Source organism: Lissotriton vulgaris, chromosome 6, assembly GCF_964263255.1.
Source record: "Lissotriton vulgaris chromosome 6, aLisVul1.2, whole genome shotgun sequence".
NCBI classification, from domain to species: Eukaryota; Metazoa; Chordata; class Amphibia; order Caudata; family Salamandridae; genus Lissotriton; species Lissotriton vulgaris.
Window position 1 is genome coordinate 1353301023 of NC_141694.1, and position 25700 is coordinate 1353326722.

General features: G+C 43.8%; 1 protein-coding gene across 1 annotated transcript in view; it reads right to left on the minus strand.

Moving 5' to 3' along the window:
* Nucleotides 1-25700, minus strand: part of RYR2 (ryanodine receptor 2) — a 3481211-nt gene that overhangs the window by 1739778 nt on the left and 1715733 nt on the right. Inside the window, exons 42-43 of the mRNA XM_086925791.1 lie at nt 6673-6787; nt 160-292 (exon numbers count right to left, since the gene is read on the minus strand). Of these exons, the coding sequence (XP_086781917.1) occupies nt 160-292; nt 6673-6787 (248 nt within the window). The remainder of the gene's footprint in view (nt 1-159; nt 293-6672; nt 6788-25700) is intronic.

Consider the following 25700-nt stretch of genomic DNA (forward strand, 5'->3'; position numbering starts at 1 on the left):
TATAAAAATATAAAATTCTACAATAAAATGTATCATTTCCTTATCCAGAGACGGTTCTTTTAGTCATTCACAACACTGTGATACTTACAGGCCATGTGTCACTGATTAAAATGTAAATACACTTCGGTTAAGTATACATTGTGAAATAGGACCACTTACCAAGACCAACACTGCTGTTTTCCAGTAAGTAACTTAAGTGATCAAACATGGCTTTTTGGTTCTGTCTGCTTATACGGCAAAAATAGCATAGGAAACGGCAGCAATTTGCCACCATCTTTGGAAAAGCAATTTCCTAAGGACAAAAACAAACATGTTGGTAAAAGATGTACAAATAGGCATCTAACCCACATGTGTTACTTCAATAATTTTACAAAAGATGATTAATAAAGAACTTTAAGCCACTGTTTCCTTAGATTGAAATTTGAAAGAGAAGATAGTACAAAGGTACCATTGGAATCTGGAGTTTAGACAACAAAGGATCTCTTGCTCCTTCCTTTTTAACAGGTTTCAAAGTAAACTGTGGAGTACACCAAAGAATACAATACATGAGATACTGTTTCAATACTACTATCAAAACCTAAACAAACTTGCTAGCAATTGCGCTAAGAATAAAAGACATGCAACACTATTATAGCCATATGATGGGTACTTGAGAGCCGCTCCCTACACCTTTGGGGGTAGTGAAGGCAGCCTGGGTATTCAAGCATGCTGTCATCTATGTTTAAGTCACTGGGCTTGTATGAACTATTGGATTTTTCCGATGATAGTGTAATTTGAACCATGCAATGAATTGAGTCATTTGGGTGTTGAGATGTTCTGTAAAAGTATGTATGGTTTTAGCTTAGTTACTCAGGATTATCCAAGTCAGTTCAAATTCTGAAGTTGGTGGTGGCAGCTTGTCGAATCATTCTGAGGTTAGCTTTAGTGAAATACATCTTGGCTTCTTCAATAGTGGTAGATGGTACTACTCCGTTTTCATGGTTTTGGCAAGTGTAAAGGTCTGTTATATGGGTGAATCCAAGCAAATTGGCATTAGTGGAGAGCTGACTGGTGCCCTCCTCCAGGGTCATGAGGAATACCCAGTCTTGGAAATGTGCCTGTCTAATGTGGTTTGTTGTTATTCCTCCTACCACTTAGAATAAAGCCGATTTGAAAGACAATCAGAGGCACTTGTTTCTTTATTCCACAGCCCGGCATTATTTATCATTCTGATTATTGTGCTGGAGGCCTACTTTTGTAAGATAATTGAGCTGGTCTGACATAATGTTTTGAAAAGGGCTGATCTAGTTTGAACACTTTATAATCCTTCTCTGTTTAAGCAAGATTTCTTCATTAAAACAAAATAGCTTTTATAATCTTCAATGTTTCCCACATATCTTTTGTAATTGGTAGTGGATCTATTTAAGAGCATATCTACCCTTCAAGAGGACATGGTCTTCAGACCGTAGGATGAGATTTCTGTCTCAATGCTCTGTGTCAAGTCCAACTTTGCCAATAAATTACGCTGGTTATGAGATTTCAAATCATTTTCTGCAGTGATCAAACAAAACAGCTCGTTATGAGGGCAAATGTTTAATAGGTGTTGTGAAGAACAGAAAATTACATGGCATTGCAAAGCTGACCCTTCACCCTGACACAAAAGTTGTTTTACTATAGAGAGACTAGAATCTTAATGATCATTAGGTCAGGGTGGCAACTGCTCAGTCAAAGTACCAGGTACACTGACTGAACATTGGGATATACTACCCTTAATTGATAACTTCAAATATCTTCAGTGCCACTTGCCACTCCGCCTTGAATCTAAAACCTTTTACAGATGAAGACTCTAGACAGCCACAGAAAGATTTCTCTAACTACAATACTAGCAATGTTGTGTATGGTATAACCTGCCCGTGCAATAAACTCTGCGTAGGACAGACAACTCAAAAGAGAAAGATTAGTGTATGTCAACCTTGCTGTAGGACGCCCTGTGGGGTCATACTATGATGGAACACTGGAACACTACATCGAACAAGGGCATTGTGAGAATGATCCGAGGAAGCAAGTCATCTGCATTCTTGAGACCCTGTTGAAGTGGGACAACATGGAGCATCTTCTCAATAAAGAGGAACTCAGATGGATATTGAAAATGGACACAATGAGAACTGGCTTGGACCGGCAAGAGGAATGGGCACTTTTGATATAGACTTTGGGATTCACTATGACTCTAGAATGAAAACAAGAACACGAGTGGTCTCTTTGTTGGGACTGCCAGATTTCACTGAATGTAAACTGCGAATTAATGTAACTACACGGTATCCGGTATCACTAGCAATGTCCTTCTGATGTGGGCTGTACTGGTCCTTTTTCATTGTAATCGCACCATGCCTAGCACCTTCCTTTTCTGTCATTCAAACGTGAACGTCACATTTTTGATTTTTTTCTATTTTGCATTCTTACACTTTTTGACACCTTTGTATCCCCTAGGAATTCCTCTTTAGTTGTTTTTCTTTAACTCTCGACCATTCCAACATGGGCACTCTATTTTAGGGCCTTTGTGTTGTCTTTCCTTCCACTACACTGTTATCCACACATCCAGGACGCCGCTCACTTTTTTGTCTCATTTCCACACTGCTGGCGTCAATGTGAAACCAACAAGCGGGAGCTTTTTTTTCTCATTTTTACACCTTTGTATCCCCTAGGACTCCACAATAATCACATTTCTTTTTGCACTTCTGCACTTTTTGCACTTCTGTGCTGGACAGCAGTTCTCTTCCTACTTTTGGTCTGTAACTCTCGACCACTCCATCATGGGTGCTCCATTCAGGACTTCTGTGCCCTTCCTTTCTCTCTACTACCCTGTTATCCACACATACACCACCCATTTTTGGTCCTGCTTTTATTTCCACACCACTAGGCCAAATGTGGAACCAACGAGCGGTCTCTTTCCTTTCCACTGTTCACTTTGCCATCATAATGCTGCTTCCATCGTGCTGCGCCCGATTTTCTTTTATTCACTCCCCATTTGGGGCTGTTTTTGCATTTGTAGGATTTCCTATCTTGTAAGAATATACCACCCCCTTGTCTGCAAGCTTGATTATGAGTGATGTGTCATGTTTAAGTGTTTCTCGTGCTGAGTGTTCTTGTCTCGTAACATTGTCAGGTGTAAAGCCCTTTCTCGGTTGTAAGGTTTGGATTTCCTTCAAAACAAGTTTCTTAAAAGTGTTTATTTTGGCAGCAATGCTACTGATTGAAGGGGAGAAAGTAAATGGTGGATGGAGAGCTCACATCTATTTGATTGTTCTTCTCACTATCTCCAAAGAATGCCAGAGTCTAATTTTTCAACAAAATTACACATCAGTCTGTAGATCTAGGTAATTAACTCTCTCTCTGGGAACAAATGAGACCCTGCTCCTAGGTAAGTAAATGGTGTCTGATGAGAGAGTATGTGCTGAGAGATTGAAGGTAGGGATTCAGTGAGACTCAGTCACTGCTTAGGAGTGGGACGCCATTGGTAGTCCTTCTGGCATTTTTGTTAATCTTCCAGTGCACTGTACTAATTCTGACCCCTCCACCTTTCCCTCTGTTCAGTGGTTGTGATTGGCCTCCTCCCAAAAAAACAGTCCTGTTTTTTCTGATTTGAGGAACCACTGGTTACTTCCCCTGGGTCAGAGTTATCCTCTGAGTCTTCTGAGCTCTCTGACAAAATTAAAATCTTTTGTTGCCCACTATAACATCTCCAAGGTTTATTAGGGTCTATGTTCTGATAGGTTCTATTGGCATAATAGTTGTCTCTCAAATAAGGGTAAGCCCTCTCTACCCTAAAATTCAGTATGTCCTATTTTACTTTGGTTGTTTTTTTCTCTAGTTCTAATCAATTTATTCTTGTATAGTTTTTACAACCTTCTCTAGAGTAGCCTTACCATCTGACATTATGTTAGATTCCCTTTTCTCTAGGCCTGGGTGGTTAATTCCGTTCCGCTTGCATAACTTGCGTCATTTGGGTAATTTTGTGTTCCGCAGAGAACTCGGAATTGCAAAAAATTCCGCGATCCGCGGCTTTGCTGAATTTTTGCTTGTTCGCGCTTTCAAAATGCGTGTTCACGAGATATTTCTCCCTGAGCATGCAAACAGTGTTCGCGACCATGAAAAAAACACAGCGAACTGGCGGAACAAGCAATTCCGCGTGTTTACAGAACTTTTGCATGCTTACAGAGTGTTTTTACCGTTTCGTGGAGCTTTGCGTAGCGCGGTTATGCAAATTCCGCCCACTTTTCTAGCTCTGAGATTTCCTCAAGACGTTTCTTGAAATATTCAAGAGTCATAGTGATGTCAAGCACCATCCAGTGATATCGATATGATTAAATCACTGTTTGTATTTTTTGCCATCCGAGAGGTCCTGGAACATTTCTTACATGAAGACCAAATGGTATGAAATCAGATTATAATTTGTCTTTCATCATTTCAATCATTAACTGTAGATGTATATATCTTTATTGATATTTTTCTAATTTGTCAGGGAGGTCTGTGGAAGAATTGGTTGTGTTGTTAGAGAATAATGATGGACCTTTCAGAATATTCTGAATTTAGTCTTCAGAATAGGTTGGAGTGAGATCTGACATAGTGTATGCACCTTACACTAAAAGGAATGAGGAGAAGAAAAGAAAAAACACAAATGAAAACACTCACTGGCCAGCAATATAATTTGCTCCAAATTAAACCCGAGATCTCGGGTTCAAGGACCTAGTCAAAGAAAAAGGCTTCCAATCAATTTGATCAGAGATTGCCGTCAGGAAAGAAACATTTCTTTCTTGAGTCCCCTCACTCACCAGGGTTTCCCCACGGTGATATCCTTCATCATTGGGGCCATCCCAGTTCTCTACGAACTGGGGCGTGCAGCGACTTGCGGAAAATACGTAGGAGCACTTTAAATGGAAGACAATGTGTAGTGCACAGTGTGGTGGAGTGGGTTACAGTGATTAAAAATACCTTGCTAGTGGGATAAAATACTTTATTAGTGCTCCTAGGTTGGTATATCTAAAAGGGGGTAGTACACAGAGAAAACTAACTATGATGGGTTAGAAGTTCAGTGTAAGATCAACATGTTTCGAGCCTACCCCTAGCTCTTTATCAGGACCACACAGGGACCAGCCCAGTGTTTGCCACTCCTATTAAACCTAAATGTGGAAATAAAGTACTAAATCAACAAAATCACTGCAACCACTAAAGCACGTGTGGTTATACATACGATCACTATGTCACGTAGTATGTTTAATTGTGAGCAGAACTGTGCTTCATGGACTTGCGGGGGTGGTGTTTCCCTCAGAAATTATTTCAGGGTAGGAAAACCCGCATCCGGGCACCCACTCGTTTCCCCGTCGGACCGCATTTTCCATATAATTTGCCACATAAACTGTTTACCCAGAAAAACCTATTCAACGCCTATTTTCAGGAACTACAGTAAATCTTTTGAACAACAATGCATAAATACTAGATTCCAAGCCATGCTCTGCCTTTACCTAATTTCTGTTGGATACACTTCCTTATATGCATTTCCCTTTCTCTAATTTAGGTCTCCTCAGGTGCACTTAGAAATGCAGGATGCACTTATGGAAGATGTGCAGTTTGGGCCCTAATTTATCAGTGACATATACATGGACTATACATCACCCATTCTTGAAATCTTCCAGAGTAATGGAGTATAATTCTGTGACACAAACATACCATTTGACATGATGGATATTATTTCTACCTCAAAACAAGTACATGAAGGCATCAGATTGAATTTGAACTAGCTTTTCTTCCAGAAACACCTTACAACCCATTTGTTCCAACAACATCTACCAAATTAATGAAGCTGATCTTATGCACCCCTGCCCATTGTTCTACTTTCATCTCCCTGTTCAATGATAAACAATTTGTCGCTCTACCTCTATTCTTCATTACATTACATTTTATCTTTGTTACTTTGAATGTAAAGTGTTCAGTTGCCTGTGTGACTCAGTCAATACTATATACATAACATAAATAAATAAACACAGACATACAGTGGAGGTGACACAAATTTCAATTATGATACTGAAGCAAAAAAGTAAACATCTTCATTAGCTTTGTCTACTGGCTCTATGGAAGACTGCTTCAAACAAGTATGGCAGAGCCGGCTCCTCCATTATGGTGAAGGAGCGTCACCCCCCCTTACTGAAAGCCAGCAAAGGCAAAGGGCAAAAATAAAATGATAATAAAACATTTTTATTATCATTTTATTTTTGCACTGAGGGCTGTGAGGGAGAGGTGTGGCCTCCCATTCTGATGCTGCAGCACCAGGGAGGAGGGGAGAGTGGTGGGCACTGCAAAGTGCTCATGATGGTTAGGCCGGCCAAGCTGTCATGCACACTTAGCATTTCTCCACCTAGCAGTGTTGTACAGCTGGTTGGAGAAACCAACACAGGCTCCCATAGGCCAACGCGAAGCACACCAATTCCAACACTGCATTCCCAGCATGTGAACAGCTGAGAGCCTGCACAGTGTGCACCAGGCTCCTGGCAAGGATGCGAGGATCGGCAACAAGGCAGCGGCCGTCGCAGTAGGTAAGTTTTCTTTTTTGTTTATATTTCTTTGTTTGTTTGTTATTGTGTTTACCTCACCACTTCGTACTACGAGTGGCCGTAGTATGGTAAACAATTTGTATCTTACCTTAGATTCCCCTCCACCAAGCACGTTGACCATAACTTCCATCACTGTTTCATGCATTCCCAAGGCCCTCATAAGATTAGGATGCTGGTAAAACACCTTGTTGTTCATGATGTCACTTGAGGGAAAAAGGGAGAGAAAGTGTATACGAAGTCTGTTTAGATGGTCTGAACACATAATGCAAATTAGCATTACACTCTATTATTGCACGCAACAATGTCAGAATGTGCTTTTCTTCATGGAGCACTACAATGGATTCTTGCAAACATCAATTGTTAGAAAATTCCACTCCTGTTTCCTTAGATATACATTTTGAATCGTTTATGGAAGCTGTGAAAGTCATTTACACAATTTGACTTACTTTCAATTATTTTGAACATATAAAGATACTATTAACAATATGAGTGTCAATGAATATATAACTTTTTAAACCATTAACTCAAATATCAATTTCTCTAAGGAAAAAAGGACAGTTGAAGCAAGAAACTACTACATTAAACAAAGTTAAGAATACCCTTCCAAAATGCAGAAACTCGCTAAATTATAACACTTTATGAGCCAAATGTACAAAAAAGGCTGTAAATCTGGTAGTTGTTATGCGTTGTTTGCCGGTACTTATGTCCTTTTGCAATTTACAAAAATTTCATGATGTGTGCCTGATAAGCTGCATCTGTCCCTGGTCACAATGCATACTTATTTACTTATGCATAAATTACACTAACAGGGAATCAAACTATGTGTGAAGAAAAGCATTTGCCAGTGCAAGGAATCCTTTTAAGAATACAGTGCACTCGTAAATCAAGCCATTTGCATCTGTAAATGAGATTAACATGTGAAACAGCTTTGTAAATTGTGTGCAGGGTATGTTGAACATGGACAAATATTTATCTAGAGGGTGATTTCAAAGGCAAATCTGTACCTTCATTCACATCATGCCTTTGTGATACTGTGTATAGTGATTTTTAGAACAATGCCCATCTGGCAGGACAGGAGTGGGGACAGGTGGTGCGCTATCTTTGTACTTTCTCTATATGTGCCCCAACTGCACCATTTCTAGAAAGTTTACACAAAAGAAAAACAAAGCTATACTTGATAAAACCTTGTGTCTTCCTTTACTAGTAGGGGTGGCTGGATATTTGATCTAATAAAAGTGGTGTACCTGAAATGGACAGCATTTCAAAACGTAACATAGTTAAAACATATAGAAGATATCTGCTAAGATCCAAACCTAGTTTCTTAAAGTATTACATTTGTATTATGTAATACCACTAAACCGTGGCAAAAAATATTGGGAAAACTGATAAAAATGTCTAAACATGTTCCATATAGGCCAAAGGGACCACTAGTTAACATACACATTAAGGGAAGCTTTTACGAGCCGGTGTATACTGAGGCGCTCATTCTGTGGGCTCAGGAGGGACAAACGTAGATGGGCGGACACATGTATCCATGCCGCATGGGGTTATATATGTCCCACTCCTGAAATTTCTCTGAGTAGCCGAATGACTGCCGCCCTGAACTTTATCTTTTCTCCACTTGAACAGAGGGTTATCTAAGTCCTCTGGCACATTGATTTTGGAAAGTACAGATCTTCTATTTTATATGGTTGAAACCTATACTGAGTCTGGGGATATCAGGTTGCCCTACAAGCTGCTGCCCCTTTTTCTTTCAATACTCATGACCTAAGAACGCGATCCTGACATACAGTGGATACTCTACACATCGGTCACCTGACTGCCGTACAAGTTTGATAGAGATTTCTAAGCCCTGACGAAGTTCCGACAGGAACGAAACCCGTTGGCTGAGGCCTTTTAAAGCTTGAATTAATAAAGGATTGGTTTGTTACAATATCACGATGCTTTGGACTTTTTACCTTTGGTGCACCATCCTTGTTTTCAAACATTAAGGGAAGTTAATACCCATCAGTGGAAAATAGTAGCAATGTCAGAAAAACATTTAGGTGCCATTAGTGCTCTTTGTAGCATAACTGAGAGAAAAAGACAAGCTGGCTGGTGTTTCAAAGAGACCAAACAAATTAAAATTCAAGGAGGGCAACCCATGGGAAAAAGTCGCAACTCAAGCAATTGTCACGTCAGGCAGTATTCCACAAAGTTGGCAGAGTATTAGAAGGTGTGAAGGTGGAGCTGTACTGAAGATTACTGTGCCTAGAGAAAGGAGCAGAATGTGAGGAGGGAATCTCAGCTATCAAAGCATGATATGCAATCATTGGTTACTCTGGATAATGCATACCTGCCCCCACGAAATCTACACAAGACTAGTTTGGTAGTTTGCAGCTGTCTCTGACCCTAGGGTTATCTCTCAGGAGTAAGTCCTAATTTACATATAAAAATGGCCTTCATAGGGGCATACTACATCTGGTCCCCCACCTCTAGGATAGGAAAGGTGTCCCTCCCCACTGCAGAAGTGTGTGTTTCATAAGCAACCCCCCCGTCACTTAATACTCCTCCGGGACCCTGTGCATCCTCAAAGCTACCACACTGATAGAAATCCACTTGCCTATGTCACCTCTCACAACATAGCTGAGCACCAGGTCTTGTTGTACTCTCATCTCTACCATGGACACTCAATGTACACTGCCACCATTGCTGCTTGCTTGGCTCTGATATCCAGCTCCCTCAGGCTGCTTTCGCGTTGCAGTCTCTTCTCCTACAGAGCCAGCTTCTCCTCCATTTTAAGCTTGGCTAGTGCAACATGAACTCCCTCTCAGCCTTTCTCTCTGCTAACTCTTCACGGAACAGGCTGTGGGAGGACACACTGCTCCTTGCTTTGGCATGGGGGTCCTCTCATGAAGGCAAGTTGTCCTCCTCCTCTGGAAGCTGAAGTTCAGGGTCTAGGGCCAAACCCTCCTCCTCTATGTCCACATCACACTCCTCCTCTGGTTAGGCATCCTCTGACTCCTCTGGGGTGGACTGCATCCTCTGGCTCATCTGGGGTGGACTGCATTCTCTTGACCACCTCATAAGTATGGAGGTCTATCTGGAGGTCCACATTCGTGGCTCTGTTTCCTGCATGCAACACCCCTATCCATGCAGAGCTTTTGCAGCTCAGCCTTGCTGAGGTCATCAGTCTTGAGAAGCTCCATCTCCATTATAGCAAAAAGAAGGTGAGGCATACTTAAATTTGGAAAAGGGAGGAGAAATAACTAATAAAAAAATAAGCAGAATTTAAAAAGGGTCAAATCTGGTGTCAACTTATTTATCCTGGATTTCAGTGTTACACTAATCACTTCATCGAACTGTAGACACACAAGTACTGGATCCAACCACTGTGCACCAATGTGAGAAATTGGGTTGTCGGTTGAGAGGATGAAGCCCTACTCAAGCAAAAACCACAATCCTTGTCAGGGTGAGCAACAAAAAGTCACTACATTTACCTGTACTTACTGCTGTAGTAGCTTTACACAAAAGCAGTCAGGCTTAACTTAGAGGCAATGTGCAAAGTATTTATGCAGCATGTAAACAATAATAAAGTGAAAACACTAAGCAAAAAAAATCCCACACTAATTTAGATAGAGTACATTTAAATAAATTATTAGACACCAAAACAGAAAACAATCGAACAACTAAAAATTGAGTTATCAATTTTTAAAGTTGAAAGTGAAAAATAGCGCCTTTAAGATCTGTGCGCCAAAAGCGAAAATCTACTCACATTAGGCCGCAGCAAAGTGAAAATGGCAATGGAGTGCGGTTCGGGTATCAGATGTGGATTGGGCTGGGTTCCACTTACCCCTGGACGTAGAAGAATTTTGAAAGAAACATGTCTGAGAATGTAAAGATCAGCTAGGCAAGGCAGCCGGCGGTGTCCGAGTAGGAGGCGTTGTGTTACGGAGTCACTGGACAATGTTGCGTTGCACTTTCTGGCTTAGCCTCATTCCAAAAATCTCCAGCAGGGTGAGACTGAAGGTGGTCGCTCACGAGGGCACCATGAGCATGGACCCCCTTCTGTGAGGAGCCACAGTAAAGGATTTGAGGTTGTAAGGAAGAACTTAGTGGGTGCTGCAACAAAGTCAGGCTGACCAGCAGTGCACCTTGGGCAGATCGGCTAGCAGGTAGGTTGCGATCTCCTCTCTGATCTCAGAGCACTTTTTGAAAGAATGTTCTCTAAATCCCAAGCTTTGGATTTGGACTATCTGGGCACCTTTAGCACCACTTCCAGAGGTCACCACTTGGAGGGCAAGGATTGACTCATTCTGGAGCCTTTTCTGTCACTGATACTCTTATCCGGAGGCCAGCCAACTAATTCTTGGAGTCACTCTGGAAGTCTTGGGTTAAAGCAGGAAAGCAGGTCTCAGGCAGCAGGGAAGTCCTCTGAGGGCACTAAGCAGGTTTCAGACAGCAGGGCAGTCCTCTTGGTGAAGCAGGACAGTCCTCTGACGTACACAGCAGGCCACAGGCAGCATGGTAGCCCTATGAGAGTCGTTCCGCATGTCCAGAAGGAAACTGAAGAGTGGTTCTGAGGGTCCTATTCTTACACCTGATGCCAGCTTTGAAGTGGTACATACTGCTGGAGTTTTCTTACACAGAAATGTCTGGAATTCCCTGCCTCCTTGCTTTGGTCAAGTTTGTCTGCAGTCACAATAGATTAATGTGTAGTTCTTTGTGTGTGAGCTGAGGAAGTGTCTTTGAAGTGCAAGTAGGGCTGTGCACAGCTCCACCCCCATCCTGCCTTGAATGGCCGATCCTGCCTGACTGTGTGACTGTCTGGGAGGAATACACAAAGGCCAACTGCCAACTGCACCTAGTCATGTGACCCCTGAAACAGACTGCAGGCACCAATGGTTAGGACAAGTAAATGCCAACTTTCAGAACTGTGACATAATATCCGACTTTAACATTAAAGAAGATTTTAAATTACAATTCCTTAGACACCAAACATGATATTTCTATCTGCTTCCAAACAATCATTATCACATATTAAATGCAATAGACTAACCCAATGTTATCCTATGGGATAGGTAGTCCTCACAGCAGTGGAAAACAAATGTAGGTGTTTTTCACCACCAGGACATGTTAAAAGTTCTTGTCCAACATTTTAATTACACTGCGCTCTGCCCTATGGGCTGTTTAAGGCCTTCCTTAGGGGGATGGGGCTAATATGCAAAAAAAATGAGTTTATAAGTCATAAACTCCCCAAAGGGTTTACTTTGCCAAGTAGAACTGATAGTTTTAAAATTGCATGGAAGCTGCAATGGCAGTCTTGAATCAAATGTTAATGGGCTACTTAAGTGGGTGGCACAATACGTGCTGCAGGCCCATTAGTAGCATTCAATTTACCAGCCCTGGATATATGGTATACCACTTAACACTGAACTTATCAGTAAATTAAATATGTCAATTGGTGCAAACCAATTTTACAATGCTTTAGGGAGTGATCACAAGCACTTAAGCACTGCTTAGCCATGGTAAAGTATGCAGAGTCGAAAAATTCAACAAAAACTGGTTCAGAAAACATGTGGGTTAAGGCAAAAATTGTTGGAGGATGAGCCTTTAGAAAGGGCTAAGTCATAAAGCCAATAAAAAGGGATTCATAAACTGAAGTAGCGAAGGCAAAATGTTTGGGGTGGCATCACTGCAGTATCGTCTAACGCAGCACCACCGACAGCCAGGCTGCACGCCATCTACACGCACTGTGTGAAAGAAGAAAACAAGTTACTTACCTGTAACTGTAGTTCTCCAGTATTGGAAGCTTTCATAGATTCACACACCTGAATCATTTCCCTGTCGTCGAGATGGGAGTCTCAGGTACATAAAAAGCAATGCTTAGTAGTATAGCCAACTGAAAAGAGGCTTAGGCCCATTTCTCTTTTGCAACCCATAACCTTTGTTATGTAAAAAAGGACCAAACTTTTCCCTTAGCCAATCAGAGCTCCTCACCCTCTAGAACCCTCCTGAGAGAACCTTCTGCCCCTCAGATTTTCGTGCACTTGTGCTATAACACCCTTTGTGCCTAATGCGAGGTGAGCCTCTCAGGGGAGAAGGGTGGGCGTATGTGAATCTATGAAAGCTTCCAATACTGGAGAACTACAGTTACAGGTAAGTAACTTGTTTTCTTACTCCAGTAGTGGAGCTTTCATAGATTCACATACCTGAATCAGAATAGCGAGCAGTACAACAGCACATTTTGTTTTGTCACCTACTTCTCCCAAATAGGTAACACATGATCTTCCCTCAGAGCAGTAGCTGTATATAAATATGCATAGACAAATTATTCATAAATTATATACCAGACAGCATACAACAATAATATGTGCTTCTTTTACCAACAAAGGAAGGAGGGATGACAAAGAAGGCTCAACGTTACTGGAAAAGTTTCCTCAGTACAGCTTGTCCCACTGCTACATCGCCTCTTGCATGAGCGTCTAGGCAGTAATGTCTGGTAAAGGTTTGCGTACTCCTCCAGGTAGCCGCCCTGCAGATGTCCTGAATGGAGACGCCTGAAAACAGCAGTAGAGGTTGACACCGCTCTTGTTGAATGTGCACGAACACGTGCACCCAACAACTTTCCCGCCGCCTGGTGACAGAATTGAATGGCGTTTGAAATCCATTGTGCAATTCCCCGTTTTGACAACGGGAACCCTTCCCTGGGGGCACTAAAAGCCACAAACAATTGTGTAGATTTTCTGAAAGATCTTGTTCTTTGCAAATAAAATTTCAGACAACACTGAACATCCAGAGTGTGGAGAGTCCTCTCTGCAGCTGTAGATTGTTCAGGAAAGAATCTTTTAAGGATCAATGGCTCATTTAAGTGGAAATCCTTTGATACTTTCAGAATGAATTTCGGATTTGTTCTGAGCACCAACCTGTCCTCTCTGAAATGCAGAAAGGGTTCTTGCATTGTAAGTGCCTGTATCTCTCCCACTCTCCTGGCTGATGTTAGAGTTATTAATAGAGCCACCTTCCAGGATAGGAAGTTCTGTGAATTTGCTCAAATGGTGGTTTCATCAATTGTGATAAAACAATGTTCAGCTGCCATAGTGGAGGTGGAGGCCTGATAGGTGGGTAAGCTCTAAACAACCCCTTCATGAATTATTCTACAATCCTTTCTGACCACAGAGACGGACCCGATGAGTTTCTCCTGTATCTAGAGTCGCAGCTAGATGCACTTTAATTGAGGCATGGGCCAAACCTGACTTTGCCAGCCATAGTAAATATGGGATGATCGGATGTGGCTCTGCCCGCAGAGGATGTAAGTTGTTCTCCTGACACCACAAGCAGAATCTTTTCCATTTTATCTTATATGTTTTATTAGTGCTTTCAGCCCTTGCTTTTGTCAGGATCTCTCTGCATTCTGCCGGAATGTTTAAGTGATGAAATTCTCTGTATTCAGGAGCCAGACCGCTAATTGCAGTGATGTCGGGTCTGGATGCACCTGTCCCTGAGCCATAGTCAACAGTGCTGGTATTGGCTGTAGACGTATTGGTTCTGTTTCTGATAAAAAGAGCAGTTCCGTGAACCAGTGCTGCCTGGGCCACCAAGTGGCGATCAGTATCATCCTGCACGGTTCCTTCTTCATCTTTGTGAGCACTCGCAGCAGAAGGGGAATCGGCGGAAAAGCGTAGGCAAAGACGCCTGACCATGCCATCGAAAAGGCATTCCCCCACGATCCCCGTTGGTGATGCCAGCTTGCAAAGAATTGGCATTTCTTGTTCTGGGCTGTGGCAAACAGATCCACTGTCGGCATTCCCCATGTGCCAAAGATTTTCAGTAGTATGTCCTGATTGAGTCTCCACTCGTGACAAGTTGTCTTCTGCATGCTGACAGTGTTAGCTGTTGTGTTTTGCTCCCCTGGAAGATGTACGGCTTTTAGAGTTACTTTGTGACTTATAGCCCATTTCCATATCTTCTGAGCTTCTCTTGACAGGGAGAGTGATCTTGTGCCCACCTGTTTGTTTATATAGTGCATCGTGGTCGTGTTGTCTGTCTGCACTAACACCGATCTTCCTTCTACTGTTGGCAGGAAGGCTAACAATGCCAAACCTATTGTCCTCAATTCCAATAGGTTTATGTGAAGGTATTGTTCCTTATGTTTCCATCGGCTGCTGACCTGTAAGTCCTGGAGGACTGCTCCCCATCCTTCCAGAGAGGCATCCGTGGTAACCACTAATGGAGCTGGTTCAGTAAGGAAGGAAAGACCCACCGAGATGTTGCTTCTGTGAGTCCACCACGTTACCGCCTGCAACATCGGTTGAATGACGTTGATATTGTCCTCGAAGGATCCCTTTGCCTGGCACCACTGTAGAGTCCATTACAAGAGGTGTTAGCCTCATGTAATGGACTCATTCTCAATCGACAAAGGGGAATGAGTGGTATGCATTAAGACAATGTCCCCAGAAGCGATTTGTACTTTCCGACTGAATGACACTTTCTTCTCCTGAAGATCTTGGCCAGAGATACTAGTCCCAATTGTCTTTCTATGGATGGGAATGCCTTGTTCTGTGATGTGTCTAGGATTGCACCTAAAAACGTGATCCTTCTGGAAGGTTGGAGAGACGATTTTTCTACATTTAAAGTCAGACCCAGATCTGCAAACAACTCCATGCATGCCGAAGTTGAAGCTTGAGCCGCTTTCTCCGATGGTGCCTTTATCAACCAATTGTCTATGTATGGGAATATTTGGTGTTTTTGTCTTCGGGGATAAGCTGCGTCGGCACCAGACATTTTGTTCAGATTCTCAGGGCAGACTTGATGTCGAACGGTAGCACTCTGAACTGGTAATGGTCCCTGCCCACTGTAAATCGAAGATACTTTCTGTGGGAAGGATGGATGGGGATATGAAAATATGCATCCTGTAAATCTAGGCAGGTCATTTGATCTCCTGGGTTTAAGAGTAGAAGAATATTTTGGAGGGTCATTGTTAGAACTGGGGGTCTCTAATTGGCAGAGGTATGTACCACTGTCCAAATAGGGACCCTTGCTTCTAGTCAGGGTAAGGAGGAAACACTCTTTAGATAACCTCTGCTCACCCCCTTGGTAGCTTGGCACAAGCAGTCAGGCTTATCCAAAAGCAATGGGTAAAGTATTTATACCAACACTCACAGTAACACAGTGAAAACACCACAAACTGACTCCACAACAGTTTAGAAAACTAAAGGTATTTAATCTAAACTACACAAGACCAAAACAACAAAAATCCAACATACACAGTTCAAGAATATGGTTGCAAAAGAGTTCTTAAGGTTCTTAAGGTTAGCAATAAAATTATCCACAGTTGCGTCACGTTTTAGCCACTGTACCTTGTTAGCGATAAAAAGTTCCAAGCACAGAAGCTGTAGCGGTGAAAAACAATCGATGCGTTCCTCCTGAGACCCTGGGGAGGCGTTAGGGACAGCCCCGCTGCAGCAGCAAATCCGGCCTGTATGGGGAGGAAGGCCACTTGTATGGATTCCGGTGCATAGGTTCTGTAGGAAGTTTTCTCCCGCAAAGGCACAATGCAATGATTCCCGGGTGTTGCGACGATCTCCGGGGCGACGATGCGCGGTCAAGCGGCGATCTTTCTCTCACAGCTCCTCGATGCGATGGCTCTGCGACGATTCTCGCAGCGACATGATGCGATGATTTTACCCAGAGATGACAGACTCTGCGACGATGTTCGCAGCGGTGGAAATCTTCTCGCTAACGAAGGGTGTGATGCCTTCAGGCAGCGGCAACAGGCGCTGCGATGATCTCGGTCTTCGTAGCCGCTGGAATTTTCTTGCTTGGCCGGTATTGCGATGAATTTTCTGTAGCAAAGTCTTTAAAAGCTTGATTTCCAGCTCCCCAACACAGGTACAACTTCCAGAGGCACCGCACATGGGCCAAGCACTCCAGGAAGGACAGTGCTCTCTCAGCAGAGCTCAGGGAATCTGGGGTGAAGTCCTTTTGTTCTTGGGACTTCAAAACAGGTAGCCAGCTCTTCTCAGGACCTTGGAGATTCCTTCAAGCAAGGGGACACAGCACAAAGCACAGTCCTTCCCCTCTCCTTGGCAGCAAAGTAACAGCAGGTCAGTCCAGCAGAGCAACAGCAGGACAGTCTTCCTTCTTCAGTTTCAGCTTTCTCCTTGGCAGAGGTTCCTTCTTGATTCCAGGATGATCTAATTTTCTGTTGTCAGGGGTCCTGTACTTATACCCCTAAAAGTCTTTGTTCTCTTTGTGCAAGGGGGCCCTGAGCCCAGTCTGAACCAGTTCTGGGTGTTCCTTGAGCACTTTGTTTTCTTGGCTTCTCCTTTCCTTTCAGAGTGAGGGACAGGGTTGTCAGCCGCCCAGCAGGAGTTGGAGCCAACACTGCGGAAGGCAGGCACAGCCCTATTCGGGCCCAGGTGCTATCTCTTCCCACCACTCAAGTTGCAAAAGCAATCATTAAGGCCAGGGCTGACCCAGCCAGCCTCCTGGGGGCTCCCCAGCCTCTGTCACTCTCAAACCACAAGCAGGCCAAGGCACTCAGAAAGGTCAGACAAGAGATCAGCAACTTTCTAAAGTGCTGTTCTCAAACACAGGAGTTAAAAAACACCTTTCCTAAAAGATGCGTTATTAAATTCTGAGTTCAGGGATACCAGACTTTTATGACTTTTATGACTTTTATGTCTGCTCCTATGGGAAGACATGCTGGTAGCCACTGTAGCCAGCATTCCCCATGATAGCCTATGGGCAAGGTAGCCTTACAATAGTGAAAAACGAAAATGCCTGCAATTCACTACCAGAGCTTGTCACCTGCAGTAGTACATGCTCTACCTTTCACATACACTGCACCCTGCCCAAGGGGGTACCCTGGGCCTCCCATGGGGGTGACCAATGTGCACAGAAGGGGAAGGGTTAGGCCTGGTCAGTGGGGACACTGACCAGGAGGACATGGCAGTTCAAAGACTGCACACAGGCACTGCGGTGACAGGCCTGAGACACCATTTTAGGGCTACTCATGTAGGTGCCACAATCAGTGCTGCAGGCCCACTAGTAGCATTTGTCATCACCAGCCCTGGCACACTCAGTGCACTTTACTAGGGACTTCTTGGTGAGACAAATATGCCAATCATGGATAACCAATCACAATAACAATTTACACAGAGAGCATATGCACTTCAGCACTGATCAGCAGTGGTAAAGGGCACAGAGTCCTATTGCCAACAGCCACAGGTCAGGAAAAATAAGGGAGGAAGAGGCAAAAAGTTTGGGGATAACCCTGCAAAAAGGGCCAGTTCCAACAGTCACCATTATGAATGACTGTTTTTTGAGGTAGGAATTTAGAGACCTTAGGTCCGGGATCGGACGCCACTTGAGAGCATTCTTCTGGATCAAGAAGAAACAGGATTAAAATCTTTTCCTCTTTCGGAGTTCGGTACCGGTTCTATTGCTCCCTTGCGGAGCATTGCCCGAATCCCCTGACGCATCTGAGATAGATGTTTGACTTCTTGATACGTAGGTGGTGTGGGAGGAGGGAAGTGTAGAAATTCCAGAGTATGTCCGAATCTTAATTATGTGGAGGACCAATTTGTCCGATGGTATCCTCTGCCACTGATGTAGATAGTGTGCTACTCTTCCACCCAGGGGAACATTTGGAGGGGTAGGAGCATAAGAATCCGGACACTGAAGGTTGTCGTTATCTTTTATTGCTGTCTTTACCTGGACGACCTCCTCGTCCTCTGGGAGAGGATTTAGAGTAGTTTCCAGGCTGTCTCTCTCCGTACTGCTGCCAGTAGTGCTGTGATGAGGTATCTCACTTGTTGGTATCCACCTCTATAAGATGGTTGTCCTCTTTCTCAGGCGCCTCGAAAGGGCACCTTCCGATACTGCAACGTACCCAAGGCCTTCGCCATATCCGTGTCCTTCTTATTACTTTGAAGGGTTTCATCAACCAGACGCCCAAACAAATCCTCCCCGTCAAATGGCAGATCCAGAATCTTATTTTGGACTTCCGGTCTAAAGGCAGTGGCCCTCAGCCAACCCTGGTGCAGTAAAACAGCTGCTGCTCCTAGGGAGCAAAAGGCTGTGGTAGCGATGTCCATCGCAGAGTCAATGACTTCGGCTGAAGTCCTCTCACCTTCTTGCAGAACCTTCCTCGCCTCCTGTTTACTGTCTTCCGGAAGGAGGTCAACATATGGTGCTATATAGCACCACATCTGCCTGTCATATCTGCCCAGAACGGCAACTATGAGAGCCGACATCGAGGAGGATCTTTTTCCTGCGTTGTCCAAACGCCGTCCCTCCCTGTCCGGAGACGCAGAAATAGTCGCTGACGGGTTCTTTGATTTTTGTTGCGCTGCCTGCGAAATTATAGAGTCCGGTTTAGGATGGCCCAGCAATCACGCTGGTGCATCCGAGGGCGCCTTATACTTTTTGCCCAACCTAACGAGCACAGGTGTAACTGTCGCTGGGGTTGTCATCACCTACAAGCTTTTTTTCCATACATGGTTGATGATTGGTATGGATCTGACTGATTTATAATAAGGCTCCTTAAAGTCATAAAGAAAGCCTTCTGCCTGAGTTGTCTTCATAGGCAGCTGAAATCTTTTTGCAGCTCTCTCCATCAAGTTGTGGAATCCACCAATATCCAATGGTGGAGAATCCGTTGGCTGTTGTGTGGGTGATGCCGGAGATGGGATTAGGTAGTCATCTCATTCTTTGTGGGGCTCCGTTAGCCCCCCTTCTTCATGATCATCCTCATCCGTGGTAACCGGATCCTGATGAAGTTGGACCTGAGGTGTTTGTAGAGTAGTGTCCAGTAGATATTCTCTGCTGTGGACTGGAGTAGCCGGAATTGAACGGGGGCGTGAAGGAGGAACTTCTTGAGGGACTAATGACGGAGGAAACCTCTTCTTATAATCTGCCATCATGAACTGTAAGTCCATCATCATGGAGGATGGTATAGCGACCATCTTTTCCTGAGGTCCTTGTTGGTAATGATGCTGTGAGAGGCTGTGATATTCTTCATAACCCTCTTCATCCTGATCCTCTTGACATTTCACGTGGAGTTGTGATGGGCTACTGGCATACCCAAAGGGCTCCTCATCCTCCTCTTCAGCCAACTCTTCCTCTTCCAAAAGATGCGTTGGAACTAGAGGAGTAATCTTGCTCGGGGAAGTCACTGCTGGTGTAATCTTCCTTTGTTTTTCTGGAGTTTCTCTCGTCGACGAGCCCGTCGACGAGATCGCCGTCGACACTACCGTCGACAATGTTGTTGTCGTCGTCGACAATGCACCAGAACCATTTCTCGCTGATGACATAGTAATCATCATCGGCCCCGTCGATCCCTTCGTCGAAATGGCCATCGTCATCACTGCCGTCATCAACGCACGGAAGGATATCCTCTGGTGGAGCCTGGAGTGGATGAACATTATTTGTTTCACACCAATGACAAAAACACTTCCATTTAAAGCAATATGTCTTGATAGTGCTTTGAGCACTGGCTTTAGATAGAATATCTCTACAGTCCTGAGAAATCTTGAGATCCTTAAATTCTAAGAAGTCAGGAGCCAGGCGTGCAAGTGAAGCGACTGTGGATCCGGGTGTAGAATCTGACCTCTTTCTCTCGTCAGCATTGTGAGTGTTGGCTTTAGACGAACAGGACGCTATTGTGACAACAGGAATAACTCTTGGAACCAATACTGCCTCGGCCAGCGAGGAGCAATTAGGATGAGACTGCAATGTTCCCTCTTCATTTTTTGCAGAACCCTCGGTATCAATGGTATTGGGGGAAACGCGTATGCATAAATCCCTGACCAACGGATGGACAGGGCATTCCCTCTTGAACCCCGTTGAGGAAATCTGCTAGCATAATAAAGGCATTTGCTGTTCTGTTGTGTTGCAAACAGATCTAGGGTTGGTGTGCCCCACATCCGGAAGATCCTCTTCACCTACTATTGCTCCAACTCCCACTCGTGACATCCTGCGAGAGATCTGCTCAGGTTGTCGCCCAGAGAATTCTGCATTCCCTTGACATGCTCTGCTCTGAGGGTTATGCCATGTTTTATAACCCACTCCCACATCTCTTGAGCTTCTCGCGATAGGGAGAGAGACCTCGTTCCCCCCTGCTTGTTGATGTAATACATGCTGGTGTATTGTCCGTACGCACCAGCACTGAAAAGTTTGCGATTCTCGGGAGGAATGCCTGCAGAGAAAGAAAGATGGCTGAAGTCAGAATTGTTGGGCACTTTAAGGGAGTTCTCCTCTATTGTAAAAAAATTCAGGAAAGCTGTTGTACTTCTGCAATTGGAGGAGAGCACTCTTTTCACTCTGTCTGCTGTACAGTTAAAATCACTTTTGAAACAGGCCTCGTGGGATCTCAGCTTTAGGCTGGACAGGGAATCTATACTTGCAAAGAAAAAAGTATCCCCCCTCACTGATACGTGCGTATTAAAACGTATGCAACCCTATGTCGCCTGGAATATACCCCATGGCATACGGCGTTTCTGGCTTCTCTTGAGGCAGGATCTACTCCCTCTTAATTAGCTTATGGCTAAGTGGTATGGTTGCTCTGCAACTTGCAATTTTTGTAATTTGTCAATTCAGGACTTCATACATGTTCTTTTTATATGTCCTGCACTTTGTTTATTTCGTCGTAAGTGGTTTAGACAAATTTGTTTGAAATTGAATATCCTTACAGCCAATTCTTTTTTATGTGCTTTATATAATCCTCCTAATGAAATGTTTTGCTTCAGCATTTTTAATTTTTTTAAATGTTTCTTAGATATCTATTAGAAGGTTTTTATCCAACTGTGTTGTGCTGATTACTTAGGATTTTGGTAAAAATATCAATGGTATTGGGGGAAAAGCGTATGCATAAATCCCTGACCAACGGATGGACAGGGCATTCCCTCTTGAACCCCGTTGAGGAAATCTGCTAGCATAATAAAGGCATTTGCTGTTCTGTTGTGTTGCAAACAGATCTAGGGTTGGTGTGCCCCACATCCGGAAGATCCTCTTCACCTACTATTGCTCCAACTCCCACTCGTGACATCCTGCGAGAGATCTGCTCAGGTTGTCGCCCAGAGAATTCTGCATTCCCTTGACATGCTCTGCTCTGAGGGTTATGCCATGTTTTATAACCCACTCCCACATCTCTTGAGCTTCTCGCGATAGGGAGAGAGACCTCGTTCCCCCCTGCTTGTTGATGTAATACATGCTGGTGTATTGTCCGTACGCACCAGCACTGAAAAGTTTGCGATTCTCGGGAGGAATGCCTGCAGAGAAAGAAAGATGGCTGAAGTCAGAATTGTTGGGCACTTTAAGGGAGTTCTCCTCTATTGTAAAAAAATTCAGGAAAGCTGTTGTACTTCTGCAATTGGAGGAGAGCACTCTTTTCACTCTGTCTGCTGTACAGTTAAAATCACTTTTGAAACAGGCCTCGTGGGATCTCAGCTTTAGGCTGGACAGGGAATCTATACTTGCAAAGAAAAAAGTATCCCCCCTCACTGATACGTGCGTATTAAAACGTATGCAACCCTATGTCGCCTGGAATATACCCCATGGCATACGGCGTTTCTGGCTTCTCTTGAGGCAGGATCTACTCCCTCTTAATTAGCTTATGGCTAAGTGGTATGGTTGCTCTGCAACTTGCAAATTTTGTAATTTGTCAATTCAGGACTTCATACATGTTCTTTTTATATGTCCTGCACTTTGTTTATTTCGTCGTAAGTGGTTTAGACAAATTTGTTTGAAATTGAATATCCTTACAGCCAATTCTTTTTTATGTGCTTTATATAATCCTCCTAATGAAATTTTTTGCTTCAGCATTTTTAATTTTTTTAAATGTTTCTTAGATATCTATTAGAAGGTTTTTATCCAACTGTGTTGTGCTGATTACTTAGGATTTTGGTAAAAACTTTGTATCATATATTTTCGTTTTTTATGTGGACCTCTTTGGAGATCCAAAACATAATAAACAAACTTGAACTTGAAACTTGAAAGATGGCTTGCAGTTCAAGACTGTTGATGTGCCCCTGCTGATATTGTTGAGACCATCGTCCTGGAATTTGAAGGTCTTGGAGATGTCCTCCCCAACCTTCCATGGATGCATCCGTGGTCAGGACAAACTCTGGGGGAGTATTCGGGAACGTGAGACCCGGAGATAGATTGCTTCTTTTTGACCACCAGTGAAGAGCATGTATCATCCGTGAAGTCATCTATATGGAATCGTCGAACGACCCTCTGGCCTGTTGCCATTGCTGGTGCAGCTCTTCCTGTAGAGGTCTCATCCTGAGTCTCGCAAGTGGGACTAAACTGATCGCCAAAGAGCACATCCCCAGAAGAGAAGTAAGTGTTCGTCAGAAACTGACTTTCTTCTTGAAATTACCTTTGCCAGGCTTTGTAACTTGTTCTGACGATCCTCTGACAAGAATGCCTTGCACTGTTTGGTGTCTAGTGTTGCTCCCAGAAAAGTTAGAACTTGGAGTTGTTGCAACTGTGACTTGTTTGCACTGAGCATGAGTCCCAGATTTGAGAATAGATGAAGGCAACTTTTGACAGCCTGTCTCGTAGCTTGCCTTGATGGTCCTTTGATCAGCCAGTCGTCGAGGTATGGGAAGACTGGAATACCCAGAGACTTCAGAGTGGCAGAGACTGGAGCTAGGCACTTTGTGAATATTGTAGGTGCCGAACGGGAGCACCTTGAATTGAAAGTGGATGCCAGTCACTGTGAACCTTAGGTATTTGCGATGTTTGGGATGTATAGAGATATGGAAGTAAGCATCTTCCATGTCTAGAGAAGCCATAAAGTCCCCTTCGTTGAGACAGCTCAACACATTTGCCAGCGTCACCATTTGAAAACTCTGCTTCTTCAGAAACGTGTTCAATTTGCGCAAGTCGAGAATCGTCGTAAAATTTGTCGTAATTTGACAATGGCCGGGTTAGCGCTTAGCTTTGCTACACGTTTTCCCTTAACTTGGCCTTATTCGAAAACGCCATTTTGTATACTACGGCGGCCATTTTAGAGAATGAGCGGCCTCGTGGTCAGCATGCCTTTTAGTCCTTTGTCCGTGCCGCTGACCACTCGAGTTTGCCCAGCAACAGGCTATTTTTAGTAATGGTCAAGCCTGTACATGCGCAGTTCCAACTGACCAGTCACCCCTTCAGGAATGTTCCGCCAAAACTGACCAGTGGAGTTGTAACCCCTCCCATGAGTTGACTGTGCTCCAAAAATGACCATATATGTACCTAAACTCTGTAACCTTGTACCGCCTACCTTTTATTGCTCGTAAATTGTATAAAAGAAGGACTCACACCAACGTTCAGTGTGATACTTCTTGCATTGCCGAAGGGTGCTGTAGGAATGTACCACCACCCCATGGGGTCTTAATAAACTTGTCTTTTGTACTTTTCAGTTTCTGTGCCAACAGTTCTTTTGGTGTAAGTGGGTATTTCTGCGGAGCATGTAGGCCTTGGGAACCCAATACCACAAATTGGCGACCACGAAGGGACTCATCGGCGACTCGGATGCCCGAAGGAGAGGTCGTGACGAAGGATTGGAAACTCGCCATGGACGCGTACGCTGCCACTGAGTGACCCGAGTCTTGGCACCCACGGTGTTTTCTTCCTTTCCTTCTGATCTGACCTTCCAGGTGGCGCCAGTCTCCGACTGAGATCCTGATCGTCTGCGTTGCTGTACAGTGCCCGTTTGGCTGATTCGATTAAAGACCTTGGCAGTTGGAATCTGGATATTTGAGATTGGGTAAGATTTGTGATCGGTAAGGTAGTCTACGGACGCTTACTGAAGTTCTATGATTGTGACTACGATTTGAGTTAGCTAACATTTTTGACTTTGTGAATTTTGAATATATATGTGTAGTGCACTCCACATAGGCAGGCATGTAGAGATGTTTCTCTAATTTTGTTTGTACTCTGAGTGACACATTTGTGTGAAGTACTGTAAGTGCCATTTTTATGGTATCACGCTTTCGTGGTACTTTTTTGAACATGCCAGTTTTAAGCACACTCCGAGGGATGTGCTGTCTTGGAAATGGTACCACAATTAGGTTAGCGGAATCTCAGCCGGCTCCCCCAGAGGGAACTCCCAACCGTGAGATGTATGTGAAATTCGGCCTTCCCCCTATACTGTACAGTAAATTATGGCATAAATACACTAGAACTGATCCCGAGTTGCAATGGCCACTACATGGGTCGTTTGATTTGCGAAAGGTTCAGTTTGTGGAGCAATGTTTGTTTCAGCGCAGGTCTAGACAGGATATGTTTGATTGTGTGCGAATGTGGGAGAAAGCGGTGCGTGAACGTATGAAGCGTGAAGTTGCCTTGGCGGATAAAGAGCAGCGCAAGGCTGCTCGAGATAAAGCTTTACAGCTTGAGGAAAAGGAGGCGCAGGAAAAAAAAGAGAGGGAGGCACGGGAACGTAATTTGCAAACGACCGGTCAATTTCCTATTCGACGACCGCTTTATCCTGTCCTTAATAATTAAATTGATGATTTTTCGTTATTAGATCGATCTCCGCCTCCGTACGTTCCTCCTACAGCTCCGACTGAAGATTCTGGTGACGAAGAACGGGATAAGTCGGATGGGAAGGATAAATCAAGTGTCAGGTTATCTGCGGAGAGAGCCGCGGATTTGCGTAGTTATGCTAGAAAATTAAATTTGAATCATATAACTGTGTCAGATGTTGTAACCGAAAGGAGTAAATGGACAGAACAAGAATTGATGTGTTTTTTGAATACTTTTGCAGATGAAGTTGTTACTCGATTTCGTAAATATTCAGAGACGTTAGAACCTAAGGTAGTGTCAGTCCACCGTGAGAATTTGGATAAAGGTTTATTTGTTCTTGCAGATGTCGATGACCTTTTCAAACAACTGCTCCAGCTACGGGATGAGGCGTCCAGGTTGCGGGAAGAAGGGAAAAAAGATAAGGAGTCCGTGCCGGGGTCGACGGAGCAGTCCAAACAGTGTTCTATCCTGGGTTCAGATAAGAATTCTAAAGTGCATGTTATGCCTATGCGTGAAGCTGCACCTTTGTATGTTCCGCCTAAAGGGGCCGGTACGGATGAAGATAAAACATCGGCAAATGCAAAGGGGTATTTTATATATTTATATATAATTGGG